This window comes from Citrus sinensis, chromosome 6 (genome assembly GCF_022201045.2).
Source record: "Citrus sinensis cultivar Valencia sweet orange chromosome 6, DVS_A1.0, whole genome shotgun sequence".
In the NCBI taxonomy this organism is placed as follows: Eukaryota; Viridiplantae; Streptophyta; class Magnoliopsida; order Sapindales; family Rutaceae; genus Citrus; species Citrus sinensis.
The window spans coordinates 388,993-404,205 of NC_068561.1; the positions used below are offsets into that span (position 1 = coordinate 388,993).

General features: G+C 32.5%; 2 protein-coding genes across 2 annotated transcripts; both read right to left on the minus strand.

Annotated features, from left to right (window-relative positions):
• Nucleotides 1-1,083: 1,083 nt before the first annotated feature.
• On the minus strand, nucleotides 1,084-2,972 carry LOC102616796 (rhicadhesin receptor). Its single transcript, XM_006480261.4, has 2 exons — nucleotides 2,722-2,972; nucleotides 1,084-1,831 (listed from the first exon to the last, which is right to left on the minus strand). Exons 1-2 carry the CDS (start codon nucleotides 2,840-2,842, stop codon nucleotides 1,293-1,295), a joined length of 660 nt encoding a protein of 219 aa, XP_006480324.1. The 5' UTR covers nucleotides 2,843-2,972; the 3' UTR covers nucleotides 1,084-1,292.
• An 8,238-nt stretch (nucleotides 2,973-11,210) lies between these two features.
• Nucleotides 11,211-15,207, minus strand: LOC102617096 (ribosome production factor 2 homolog). The gene is made up of 7 exons (XM_006480262.4): nucleotides 14,830-15,207; nucleotides 14,031-14,109; nucleotides 13,720-13,923; nucleotides 12,172-12,417; nucleotides 11,843-12,085; nucleotides 11,690-11,755; nucleotides 11,211-11,527 (listed from the first exon to the last, which is right to left on the minus strand). Exons 2-7 carry the CDS (start codon nucleotides 14,097-14,099, stop codon nucleotides 11,408-11,410), a joined length of 948 nt encoding a protein of 315 aa, XP_006480325.1. The 5' UTR covers nucleotides 14,100-14,109; nucleotides 14,830-15,207; the 3' UTR covers nucleotides 11,211-11,407.
• Between the last annotated feature and the right edge of the window lie 6 nt (nucleotides 15,208-15,213).

The window sequence follows — 15,213 nt, forward strand, 5'->3', positions numbered from 1 at the left end:
CCAGTGTAGTTATAACTTCATGATAATCATCATAATCATCATCATTATGAATATGATTGTGCTGTTATTTGTACAGTATGCATATTTTGCTTGGTATTATTTTTTCTTTGCTATGATAGAGAAATGGTCTCGTTTTCGATTGCTTTTTTTTTAAAAAAAATTTTTTAGGCATCTTAGTATTTGAGTTCCAACTGAAGTGGTAATTTATGTACAACTATCTATTAGGTCAGTTATTAATATTTAACAAGAAATAACAGTTACAGATAGGCGACCACATCAATTGAAACTCAAAACTTAAATATTAGGATTAGCAGTATTATATTTTCTCTTATTTGGTCAAGTATTAGTGCTCATGTGGGGTTTTAAGTATAAAAAACATCAGTAAAAAGTCCACTTGACAGTGCACAAGATTCCTTTCATGCACCCACAAGTCAACATAAGGGGACACCTGAAAAGATATGTGACATTTTTAGTTCTTTTAAATATGAAAACTGACATGTCATGAATGAATAGAAGGTAAAAATTCGCTAGAAAATTAGTAGGCCCATGCATGCTTGTTTGCTGGCAAAGGAATCCATTAGGTGGTAAGGTTAAACATTTAATCAACATTCATTAATTCGCAACTGATCTCGAACAAACACAATAAGTTATTGTTACTTTTGAGGTTAGCTTTCAAGATGATTGGACCACTTAAGATGTCATTTAACCTAAGTAATTGTGGTTATTGTTGTGTATTCTATAGTCACTAGTTTAATCAATCTTTTCAGATCTTGTGCACTTATGAAGATTCAATGGTGTAAATATGTGCAATGCATGTGTAAGACCTATTTTTTCTAGTTATTCTTCAATATGGAAAAGAGATCTTCTTGTAGAATTTTTTCTGTGTCCTTGGGTGTTGGGTTCCCAACGTTTCGGTTTTAAAGTTATCGAAGTTAAAACAGAATGAACACATGCACAAGACTTTAGCTCTGATGCTATGTTTAAATAACCCACTCAACCCAAAAGCTTGGGTGTTAGGGCTAGACCGTTTTTAAGTTGTGTAACAAGAATCATTTTAGGCAGTAAATTTGAAGAACCATTCCCTAAGAAAATTTAGCACTTGCTTCTTTTTATTCTTAAAGAACAGAAACTGAAATACAAAGATACAAAGCTTTTCCACCAAATCTACTCTTATTATCAAACACAAACCCAATTAATTATCACAAGACTCTCATTACCTCAAATGAATTGAAAATACAACTCAAACTTAAAACTTAATTAATCAATCAATGAACCAAGCCACTAGGTCTAGTTTATTTCTTGGGAGCAAGCCTGGACTTAATCTTCTCAACTTCCTTAGTACCAATCTGGAAAGTCTTAGTCAATACATTATCCGCCACTGGCGGCGTAGATGCAAACAATGTAAGAGCAATGTTCTGAGTCCCCTGCAGCTGGCTATTAAAGCCAGCAATAACAGAAGCAGGGACATTTCCATTGTTCTTCTGGAAATGCACCAACCCTCTTGGAAACACGAAGTTTTCACCCTTTTTGATGGATTTTGATACCAAAACGTTGGCAGTAGTGAAGAAGCCTACGTCGAGTTGACCCTCGAGGACAAAGACGATCTCGGTGGCACGGGGGTGCGTGTGCGGCGGGTTTATGCCGCCGGGGGCATAGTCAATGCGTGCGAGTGAGACACCAAGAGTATTTAGGCCTGGGATTGTTTGGACATTGGCTGCTGTTACTGTTGAACCAAACGTGTTGTTTGTGGCTGCTGGCTTTGCTAATTTGTCTGAGAAAAAGTCCATCTCTGAAAAGTTTGCTTTGCAGGGGAACCCATTGACTTTAATAGCTGTTATTGATCATAATAAATCCATGATTGAATCAGTTCTTGGAACATGAAAAGAAGTTCATCATTACAGAAAAAAGCTAACATTATAGAAACAAACTAATGATAATAAATAGCTACCACCAAGACCTTCAGGTTTGGTTAAATGTAGGCATAAATCCCTTTGCCTTCAAAAAATGGTCACGCAGAATTATAATGACCTAACTAAACTTTATTTGAACATAATTGTCTAGTAAAACATCTGTGTGACCGTGTATGAAATCAAATGTGTCTAAATATATGTGAGCAAACATTAGAATAATGTTGGGTGACTTTTCTTTATAATAAAATCATTAGCTATCGAGTATAAACTTTGGCTGTTAGTATTAGTGAAAAAAAAATTGAAAAAAAGAAAAGAAAAGAAGTTCATCATTACAAGGCTCAAATCAGAAACAGAAAGAACCTAACAACATAGTAATAGCCACCAGCAATTGGCAATTTGGCACAGGCAGAAAGGGATTTGTAAAGAATTAATGTCAAATAAAAATAATTAGCTATCAAATAAAAATGAACAAGTGGCAAACTATACTAGCAGATTGTTGGGAAATTACTGAAACAACCTTGAACCCAAAAATTAACAATAGGAGCTGAACTTTAGAGCCAAATGATTAGTAGTGAAAAGGAAGAAACTGAATGGAAGAAGAAGTAGGTCAACTGCTGAATCATTATTATTATGAGGATGCAGAAAAAAAAAAGGGGGTAATGGGTAGATGAAAGAGTACTTGTGGCATTAATTTAAAATAGCTTGGTCTGGTGAATGAAATAATGATGATGAACATATAATTAAACATAAAAAAAAGAAAGAAAAAAGAAAGAAAAAGAAATGCAAAGAAGTAAGAGAGATAGAGGAATACGGGAAGTGAGGTCTGCCACACAAACATCTTGAAGCATTTCGGGATCAGCAGCAGCAGTGTTCAAGATCACAGCAACAGTGACAACAAAAAGTGTCAAAGCACCAGCAGCAGCAGCAGCCATGGTTACAAAAGTAAGTTCAATTATGATCTTGTTATTGCTGCAGGCGAAGATAAAGAAAGAAGAAAAGATAGAGATGGAGAAAGAGAGAGAGAGAGAAAAGTTGGTGTTGATTTGTTTGACAAAAATGTGGAGGAGTGGAGAAAATTTATATAAAGAGAGTGACAGAGGGGGTGATGGCACAAAAAAACAGGATAAATGTAATGTAATGTAACGTAACATGACTTTTACTATTATTATTTATTCTTTCCTTTCTTCAGTTTACACCAAAAGAAAAGTCATCTAATACTAACAGAAACAGCAAGGCCCATGACGTTTCTTGCATTCGTTTTTTGGGCCATTTTGAACGCAAGATCGGACCCACTTGCCCTCATTTACAACTATTATTATTATTATTCTATATGTAATTGAATTTCTTATTATTATTTTTCCCTCTTTATAATTTGCTGTGCATGTGTCATGCCTACAAAATGCTAGTTTTGGACTTTTTTGTGTTGCTTCTTGCCGTTTCGGGCAGCCGACACCACATGGGTCTAAATGGGTTTTTCTGTTTATTTTTATATTAGTTTTAATATAGCACATATCTGGATGCTTCTACCCAATTGTACTCTAAAGAGAATGCATTTATGTAACCGTGAAAGAAAAAAATAAGGGTCAGATTGTTAAGAATATATGAGTGTCTTGGAGTTAATTTTTTAAATGTGAGGACTGAGGACTAACTGAATATTTATTCGAGCTCGAATTTTAAATCACATGAGAATAAACTATAAATCTAATTATTTGAGAATAACTAATACAACAACTGAAATTTCTATCAAAACTAGACATTTGGTTTAGGATTCCTTGAATGAAATTGAACTAAATTGAAATCTTGAGTTTGGTTTAATTTGATTTTTTGTTTTCCTTTCTCATATGGTTTCTATTTGGTTCAAATTAGTTAAGCTGAATGCTTATTGATTCAAGTCGGTTTAATTTGATTTTTCAGTTTTGATTTGGGTTTTTTTTAATGTATTTGAAATATTAAATCACCTTATTAATCATTAAAATTTTGAGAAACTAAAAAAGTAGAAATCAAAATGAAACTAAAAACCCAACTGACTTAAGAAAAAATCAAGGTGAAATTAAATTAAATCGAATGATTTGGTTGAGTTCGGTTTAATTTATAAATACGTAAATTTCATTTGGATTCAGTTTGGATCTTCTAAAATTGAAAAATGCCCACCACTACTTAATGTCATTGAATATGTTACTAAAATAACTTAAAACTTTTGGTTCAAAGAATTTTACTAACACATCCAAAGTTAAATTTTGGACTCTTATTTAATAGTTTAACATAAAAGTGTGGCGTTTAAAACCACAAGTTTGATTTTATAATTAAAAGCCTTATTTGTTTAAACAGCAAATTGATTCCTAAAACAATTGAATGTTTCTTTTGTCTTTTCAGAGCAGCAATAGCCTATGGAAAAAAAAAATGGTAATATTTCTTTTTATTAACTTAAAATTATATGGTTAATTTTTATTCTCAAAGTCTAAAAGAGAAAGAATATGGAATTGGAATTGATGATGAAATTAGTTTATTTATAGATGTGGATAGAATAAAATATATATACATGGAATGTTAGGACACAAGTTAGGCATCTTGGTACATAAAGTTAGCCACAGAAAAAACAAAATTAGCTAAAAAGGACAATAATTGAATCATTTAATATAATGCATCCCATTCATGACTTCATCAATGTAAACAAATAAAATTAAAAAGTTGAGTTTAATAATTTCATCATTTGTTTTTTGTCTTTGATTTAACTTCAAAGGAATTGAATGACACAAACACACGCAGATGCAGTGTCTTGCATGTAACCATTTGGTGGGTTGTAGAATTTTTTTTTTAAACGTCAAGATTCTTCTTTCATATTTTTTTTCAAAAATTAAAAAAAAAAGATAATTGCTTAGATAATAGGGATCAGCCTGCAGTACCACTGTGGCACCATGCCACTTCCTTTTGTCTTTTGTGGTAAATTATCATGTAACCTCTTTCACTCTTTTTTATTTAAACTTTACTTTACAAATATTAAACTAATTTCAACTGCATCTATGTGAACATTACCGAAATACCCATGCCGACCAACGGTGACCGAATTTCAACTGACGGTGACGGGAAACTCGAGTTAGACACTTTTGGCCGAGCTGAGTCCAACAGTGGTGGTGGTGACCTCTCACGCGTGGTGATGGCGCCGGATCGAGCTCCCAAAGCCGTGAATCCTTCAATGACCGATCAACGGCAAATCGGCTCCCCCTGGTGGCTGTGATTGGTCGGAAAATCCAGAGGGAATCGTGGGGAGCAAAACTCAAGTGATAGCATCACCCGAAACCGGAGAAATCGCGGCGAATTGAAGCGGCGGTTCCGCGGCTTTTCACGGCTTCAATCGGGAGCTTTCCGAACGCTTTTCGGCGACAAGATTGGCATGGAGATGACCGGCATCGCACGATCTTCCGATCAGTACCAACCTTGGCCGGTGAAGTGGCCGGAAATGGAAATAGCATCCGGGTCGGGTTGTGGGTTCGGCATGGGCATTTCGGTTCACAGAGGGGGTATTGTGATATAAGTGCAATATATAATAAGAATTTGTAAATAATAAATAGTATAAGGTGCTAACTAAAATGTCCATGTGGATGTAATAGATATTAACTTAATATTTGTGAATTAAAGTTTAAATAAAAACGAATAAAAGGGGGTTATATGAAAATTTATAATATTGGAGCCATAAAAGACAAATGATGTGGCACGGTACCACTGTGGTATCGTAGCCTGATCCAGATAATAGATACCTAATCCTTTGTTTTGTATGCACATTTTCATGACTTTTCTTGGAGACTCTTCTGCTTGAGTTTTCTCTGTTCTTTTTTCTTTCCCCCCAAATTTGTCTTCTTTTAATCTTTATTTGCACAGTGGACTTTTCCATCAGCTCTTATGCATGTTGCTTTCCAAAATGGAGGCATCTGCTATCAAGTTGAGGGATTATTAGTTACAAAATATGATTTAAGAAGTTATTATCAACAAGAATATGCTTGGGTTTGTGCCAGATGAACAAATAAAAATAAATAAATACTCAAATTTTTTTTTGGGGGGGTTTAAATATATATTGGTGTTTTGGAACATTCATAGAAAATGGTTTAAGAGAAAATTCTTTTGTTCAAACACAAGTTTCCATCCTCGTTAGGTCCCATCAAGTTAGTGTATATAGCAACAGGCTAGCTGTAGGCAAAGACTTTGTTCCAAGCCGGTAAGCAATTAAATGTTGTAGAATTATAATATATTATTGTTATTTGTCTTTGTCTATTGGGTCCGCCTAAGTTACATTTCATGTAACCTACGGTCATCATGTACAATTTCATTCAGCACCCTATACTCTATATTATTTATACTTTATTTGTAAGTATTATAAAATTTTTTGAATTATAAAATTTCATTTAATCCCATACACTCAATTTTATTTTATTGAAACCTTAAAGTACGAATTCTCCCCCTATAATTTTAAATTTCCAAAATGACCTCCATTTAATTAATAACTATTATTTTATTATAATCATAAATATAATTATATTCTTTAAATAGATTATATTTTTATTATTAATAACAAGAATAAAAAGTATTATAATTAATTAATCTATTAACAATAATTAATAATAATTTTTCGTTAAATTGTTAATAATAATAATAATTAACGATAATTATTATTAATAATTAATTTTTGAATAATAATAATAATAATAATTAAAACATAAAATAATAATTGTGATAAAAATTAATTAATAATTTTATAGCAATGTTACAATTTAACTCATTATGATTTTCATTCTAAGGCAAAATAAACAAATAAATGGTAATATATCTCATTCTAATTACGATTTCTATAGTTCAAGTAAATAAATTATTCTGATTCTAATTCCTTATTTTAATTCTAGCTATTTTGATTGTAATTCATTATGTTTCCAACTAAATTTGATTCCTATTTAGTGAATGCACTATAAAATTCATAATACTTATGAATAAATTGTAAATAATATAGAGTGATCTAATTGAATAATTTATTTGCTTGAACTGCAAGAATCATAATTAAAATGAGCTTTATTACCATTTATGTATTTGCTTTGTCTTAGAATCAAAATCCGAATGAGTTAAATTATAACCAATTGCTATAAAATCATTCATTAATTTTTATCATAATTATTATTTTATATTTTTATTGTTATTATTAGTCAAAAATTAATTATTAATAATAATTATCATTAATTATTATTATTATTAACAATTTAACAAAAAATTATTATTATTAGATTAATTAATTATAACACTTTTATTCTTGTTATTAATAATAACAATAATAATCTATTTAAAAAATATAATTATATTTATGATTATAATAGAATAATAGTTATAATTATAATTCATTTGATAATAATTATGTTTTTAATTAAATGGAGGTTATTTTGGAAATTTAAAATTATAGGGGGCGAATTCGAACTGTAGGATTTCAATAAAATAAAATTGAGCATAAGGGGCTAAATAAAATTTTACAATCTGAAAGTTTTATAATACTTACGAATAAAGTGTAAATAACATAAAGTATGGGAGGCTAATGAATTTTTACATGCTGGCCGTAAGTTACATTGAATGTAACTTAGGCGAACCCATTGGTCATGGTCTCTTTCCAAAATTCAAATTTTTGAACTTGCATAATCTTGCTACCAGAACTAGAAGGCTCTTTGAGTTGTTTTCAGTGGCTCTGCATCACATTCACAACGGTCAAGTCTTAACTCATCTCAATGGCAATAGGTAGAACCCAAATAAAATCATTGATCATTTTCAATATTCATTTGAAATGCTGCATTATGCTCTGCAGGGATAGCTCGTGTTGATATCTGGACTTTTCCCGCCTGAGTCGAACCAAGTGTAACAGGTGCATATATACCTAGAGACATAAAGTAACAAATAAGCAATGGTGAAATGGGCTTAAGTTAGTGGCTGTAGAATTCGAGTTGAATCATAAAATTAGAGCTTTAATGATACTTAAGTTAGTTGGGATGGTAGCGCTAGGGATGGTAAAATCCTCCACGGGTTTGGGGTTCCATGGAGCCCCAACCAAAATGGGAAAAATTTTGAATAATTTTTTGAGAATGGGGTGGGGAGTGGGAGGAAAATAATCCTCAAATTCTTAATGGGGTGGGGTTGGGTTTTGCACTCCCCACCCCCACCTCCACCCCCACCCCAATTCTCATTATATATAAATATGTTTTTAATTCTTATTTAATAATTTTAATTTTATCAATTATAATGTCAATTAATAATTTTTTTTAATTTTTATACAATATAAACATGATATGAATAAAAGAAAACACTATAATATTTTTCAACTCTAAAACATTGTTATATTTTATTTTCTCTTTTAAAATGCTACGCTCTTTTAATATCATTTAAAGATATTATTTCAAACTTTTAGATATTTTTTTAAAAGAATTTAAATACTTTATAATATGGTGATGATTTTATTTTAAGTCTCTAATTTTTAACTTACTGAAATCATGCATTTATACCTAATATAAAATAGATAAATGGAGAATGAGGTGGGGATGGAGAAATCATTCCCCACATGGGGATTCCCCATCCCCACCTCACTAAATTTATTGGGGAATGGGGTGGGGAATTGAGGTAAAAATTTCTAACGGAGTGGGGAATGGGGTAGGCCTCCCCACCCCCATTGCCATCCGTAGGTAGCGCAACTGTCATAATTTGATACTTGAAGTGATTGGAGAAGAGAGTGGAGCATATTTTTAAGTGTGGAGGTCGTGACCCAACTTTCGTGCGCTTTGACAGTTTTTTTCAATCTATTGAATAGTTCTTTGAATTACTAAGTCTTATCCCTACATTTTCACATTGTTGACTTCGTGGTTTTGACCGATTCATAGTCTCAATTTAAGATTCCTCGATTCCTCCATTAGGGGATCCTTGCTGCCCATCTAGCGGTGCTTATTCCTACTCTCGAGGGATACTTATTTTCCATCCACATCCCTTGAGGTAATGTGTTGACAAATTTCTCTATCAATAGCTCTTTTCATCCTTCTAAAACCAATTTTTGAACTCATAAAGCACAGTTATTGCTACAATCTAAGAATTCAAGTTCAAGCTCCTTATCAAACATGATAAGTATCTGTGCAAACATAATAAAATAGCAAATGATTCAGACATTGCAACAAAAATAAATTCTCACGATAATATATATTCTCTAATTAACATGTAGAACGTATACAATCATCTAAAGTCACTGTCCCTTGTAGAATGCTTAAAGTTTCTTCAGTAAATTGAGCAACTCAATATAGAAAAAACACACTTTAACCACAAATAATTTTAATTGTAATCTAGCAACCATTTTTCAAAAGTCGAAACAATTAAGGACTGGATGATACTCTTATCACTAAGATTACTTTGGAAATGCTTTAAGTTTCAAAAGAACCTCCATTTTTGGACAAGCTCAAAATTACAGATATCCTCTTCCTTCAACGTTTTAGCTTTCGAATTTTTACTCCATCCCCTGGACACAATATTTTACATCTTTCTTTAGAAATTTTCTAAACAAACTTGTTAATTTGGAACATACTGCACAAACCCAAAGAATCGAATTAAGCATGTATTAGAAGTAAGTGTGAAACCAAAAAGGTAATAAATCAAAAGTAAAATTCTTTAAAATCTCACTACTTCAAGGCATGCTTTTCACTTCGACTTCAAAAAGACAAGGAGTGAGTGAAGGCATCTTTGATTTGACTGCATGGACTACTCTCTGGCTGTTTGCTTGAACATGTCCGACAGTTTTTTTGTAAAGGCTTTTGTTACGTATATGATAGCTGTTGGATGAAAATCCAACGATCGTGGAAATAAAATAATTTTATTATCTTATATTTCCACTAACCGTTGGATTTTAATTCAACGGCTGCTACATAATCATGTATGTTACGTGAAAAAAAAAAACACATATTAACTAAGTCTTGGGAATTATTAACAACAAAAAATTAGGTGCTTAATAATTCAAGTTAAATAATCAGCAAAAACAAGCATGAAATGGTCAAAATACTTGGCATTCAATTGACATACATATATATATATATATATATATATATATATATATATATATATATATATATTTTTAATAGTGAGAGCAACTTCTGAACCCACCGTGCAAAAAAGAAATAAAAGTAAACACATGAAAACTGACTAAATACTTGGCATTTAATTTGACGCGTAGTTAACATTAGGCTAAGCTGGTCATATATGCTATTAAATGCTACAAACAAGGTAACATGCTTTTGATAATGAGATGAACATGAATGGTTGATGCTGACCAAAAAAAGGTTGTGCAAAATTAAATTCCATTCTTTTTGCTCCAAATTGAAATGCCAGTATCATTCATGCCTTTTGGTTTTGGTTCTGGTTTGAATCTTTTGTCATTATTGTGATCATTATTCTAATCCTCGAGATTTTGTTTCCTTTTTTATTCTATGATTTTACGTGCTTTGCATATTTTGTCAGCTAATCATCTGCTCATAAAATTTTGTAAAATCCGGTTGATCTCTAGATTAGATCAAATCAATCAAAGTTATTAATTTGAAATGTATTATATGGATTGGAGTTTATCTAAGTAATTAATTAATTATTCAATGAGTTGTAGCTGTCTTGGGTCAAAATGTGAGATTGTCAAAATAGTGGAAAATGGCAATTGGCTTGGTCATTATTGTAGTTGGCGTCAAAGAAAAGGAATGGTGCGAATTTTTGTGTGTACATGTTTGATACAAATTGATGTGATTAATAATTGAATCGTATGCGTGATCAAGAACTATCAATCCATTTATAAACAACTTAAGAATAATATTAAAAAAATTATACAATGTGCTAAATTAATTTTTATTATTTTATTTTATTTATTGCGTTAAACGAGTCAACGCAACTAAACACGTTTAATAAACTAACCACATCCTTATTTTGATTTATCTACACGAGCACTAAATGAATTGTACCCGCGTTACCCTAAATTTTAACACACATGATGATGCAAATTGCCGCTCCCTCCCAGGTCAAGTGTACCATTGCTGTTGCTGCTAATGAGACCACACTTTGTTGCTTATTGTAACAAAAGGTATGCCTTCAACGGTTGAAAATGAAAAACTTTCAGCAATTTTTGTTTAGAAAAAGACTCTCTCATCTCCATGGTCACAGCATTCACCATATTTCTTACATTCTAATACCACAGGGTCGCTTCAATTTGACACAAAAAGACATAGAAAAACCAGATGTTTTATGTTGCTGCAGATATTGCACAAAAAATAACTGGAAACGAAAATCGTTTTAGCATACTCACGAGGCTTGCACAAATCACCCGTGCAAAACTTAATATGCAAGTGATCGATATGTCTCATGCCAACTATAACTGTTTCATTGTTTTCACTTAACATAGATTCAAAATTGCATTGGCTTAGAGGTAAAATTACAATAGTAACTTAATATTGAGATCAAAAAGAAAATTACGCAGATTCTTCCTTCTGCTTTTTTGATGCACGCTCAGTGGGATTGTTTTTCATCTTAGCTTCACGACGCTCTCTCTTCACTCCTTTAGCTTTGTTAGGTAACGCCATATCTCCAAGCTGAACCAACCAAAACCAGTTATGAGTGATAAATACAAAGAATTAAATTGGAGGGAGAAGCCAAAAAGAAAAAAAAAACAGCAACGGACGAGGGAGAGGGCAAGAGTGAAAAAAATGAAAACTAATAAGGTAAGAATATAAAGGGCATGACTATTTTCTTGCCTTCTGATCAGGAATATAAATCTTTCCGATTTTCCCTTGTATTGCATCTTGACCCACATTTTTCACCTGTAAGCAAAAACAGGGGCACACAACAGTGGTTTTTCATTTCAAGCTCATATAATGAAAAAGTAGGATAATGTCAAGTGAGTCAACCTTCTTCTTAGACTGATCTTTAGCTGTTTTCATGGCTTCTTTCCTTAGACTCTCATTAGGAAGACGATGTCGACGAACAACAAAATCCATGGAGGGGCCAACTTCCACAAGTTCCATTCTTGGAACTATTGTACCAGACTTTTTCAGCCGCAGAGCACAATGAGTAAAAAACACCCTATTTGAAGATACTGCTGTACATACATAAGCATGGTCCAACCCAGCCAGATTCAAATTCTCAATAACCTGCAAAAATCAGATCTATGCTCCTGTTAATATTCTTTTTGAATTTAAAAGCAAAAAGGCATGATGTCAGGACAAAAGAACCATACCTCCCCACGGAGCAAATCAACCAAGACTTCTTTCAAATGCTTTAGCTCTTCCACACTCTCAAATCCTTCCCCAACAAAACAGATGAAAGGTTTTGAACCCACTCGTGGAGCTAGTTTCTTATCGTATATGAATGAATTCAGGGGCTTAAAGTTTTCAACCCCAACCTCTACGAGATCATAGATATGGTGATCATATGTTCGCCCTATAACCAGGTTGTCAGGCCGCTTCTTTGAGGTTGAACCATACTGCAATTAACAAGCCATATTATATATCTTAATTACCAAGGGAAAATTCACGGAGGTTGAATAATCAGGAAAAAGAAAAAGATAAATGGCCTAAATAATCTGCTTTGTAAAATGACATTCCAGATTATATCTCAATCTCTGACTTTGCTTTCATTTAACAATTCTAACATTGAAGTTACTTTTTGAAAGACAACCGAGCAGGCATAAGGTCAGAAAGCATATCCATATCATATCATCTGTGAAAATATTCAAGTGCAAGGCAGTTTAACTAGTATTTAAACTCTATCCCAAAGGGGGCTTAACAATATCTATATCTCCAAAGGGGCTAAAATTAGAACAAGCAAAACTGATCCACATAAATCCCAAATGCAAAATATTAAGTAAGGCCCCAACAACATTAAACATCCAACTCAAAATGATAATAGAATAAGTTGGGATGCTCAACGATGCATCCTGAGTTAAATCTAGTTTTTCACTATAGTCTTTTGTCTATTCCATGGTCAATCAAAACAGGGCACACTCACAAATTATAATTAAAATGTCCAATTGTAGACCAAATTTGTTCAATGTTGAAGCTTCATCAATAACTAACCTTAACCTGCCTGTGGAGCAAACTACTAGAGCAGTACCAAGTCTAAAATGCCAACTACCATACCAGCATCCAATCTCATATAATGGAAACAACAAGAGCCACATCAACATGAAGACTAGAAGTAAAAATATAAATTAAAACATATTTTCCAAAACAGGTTTACAAACATTACCAGTCTGCATGGTAAAAACTTTATCACAGAAGGGGCATAAGTTAAATTGCCACAAAAGGCATAAGCCACAGAATATATATTTGAATGCCAAGGGAAGATTCAAGCAGCAAAGGGAAAGGGGAAATCAAACTAATCTGCATGGCAAAATAACATTTAACTATTGTCTCTCAATATACGACTTTGCTCTCATTTAACAATACAACCAAAAAGTTACTACGACATTTTCACTATATATTGCATGTTAAAATATTCAGTTCAACATAGCTTCACAAAATAAAAATTGTACCCCAAAAGGGGCATAAGTTAGAACATGCAAATGACAAACGAAAAGCATTTGATTTTTAGAAATCCCGAACACAAAATTTAAGGGCCCCACAATGTCAAACATCCAACTCAAAATGATAACGAACACAAGATCCTGAACACTGCTTCCTAGATTAAACTTTATCCCAGCATCCAGTCTCATGCACTGTAAACAACATAAGTAATACCTTCCAACAATTATATTCAACAACATAAGTAACAAATATTTACTTACAATAAAAATGCTGCAATCCGTTTTTAGTGAAAAGAACTCCAAAGAAGTTTCACCACCACTTTCAAAAGGTCTAATGTTTTCATTCTTTCGGGTATATCTTATTGCACTTCCTTTCTTCAGAAGATAAAGTTCTGTTAATACATCATTCAACGTGTTGCTCGTCTTTGTTCCTTGAAGAATAAGCGTCTTCTTCCCTGTCTCAACCTGCAAAACCACCATATTGAAAACTTAATTAAAAAAAAACCCTTATGTTAGTTTGTAAAATTAAATACAACTCATGTAACGAAATCATTTTTTTTTTTTTTGCTTACAAGTTTTGGAGCACGTTTTTCAAGCGCACGCTTGACTCTGGGATTCTTGGGAGTTTTCACTTTCAACATATTTCTTAACCTGCAACCAGGGGAAAAAAAGAAAAGAAGAACCATAATAATAAGTTTACAAATTACAAAAACTGAGAATTGCTAATCAATCAATTGATACAATAAAAATTGAGAATTACAAGGGGGGTTATTAAGAAATCGCCGGTACACTTATATTTCAAACTTAGAACTTAAATTTAAGATAATATAAATAGAAAAAAGATCCACTAAATTAATTAAACATTATAAAATTATATCTCCAAACTATTATGAGAAGTAAATATTATATCTCAAAACTATGTCGATTAACTATGCATATTTTTTAAACTACAAAACTTAATCTTTTTATTCATTTTGACTTATAAGGATATAAATTTAAATATTAAAAAAAAATAAACATGTCAGTCAAACATTTATATTCAGACTCATTTAGACTTCAACTAAATCCAAAACGATTCAGATTTCAAATTAAAAAAAAAAAATCAGTTTAGTGTATGACAACTGTAATTCAAATAAAATTCAATTATAATCAACAATTATAACATGAAAAAAATACAACATCATCATAAAACCCACAAATAAAAGTATCACAATATAAATCAAACATAAAAAATAACTAAATTTAAGTACACAACCATTAAAATCCACAAATAAAAAACACTACAAAACAGAAACTACATTTATGCATTTATGCTTATACGTATTAATTCACTTAAAATCAGAAATTGATTTGCTGGAAATTCGTGCTCACCTTTTGTGTTAACAGCGACCAACAGTGGAAAGAATGGACAAGGCGGCCAAGTGCGGTGTGTTTCACGCGAGCCAAGATGCAGCGGGTTGCCGACGTTTGATGACGGTGAAGTGCGCTGAGCGAGGCGAGGCAGGGCAGCCGGCGTTCAACCTTCGACGGCAACAACGCGTGCTCAGCTCAGGCGAGGCATTCGGCGTTCGATGAGAGCGACTGCAAGCTGGACGGCGTTCAAGGGTTAGGGATTTAGGGTGGTTTTCGATTTCAACCGCTTGTGAGTGGTGGAGGTGTGAGGCGCGAACGGTTTGGTGAGTGAGTGATGCTGTTGCTGTCTGCGCTTTTCGATTTAGGGTTACTGGATTTGTTCTTTTTTTTTTTTTTTAAATT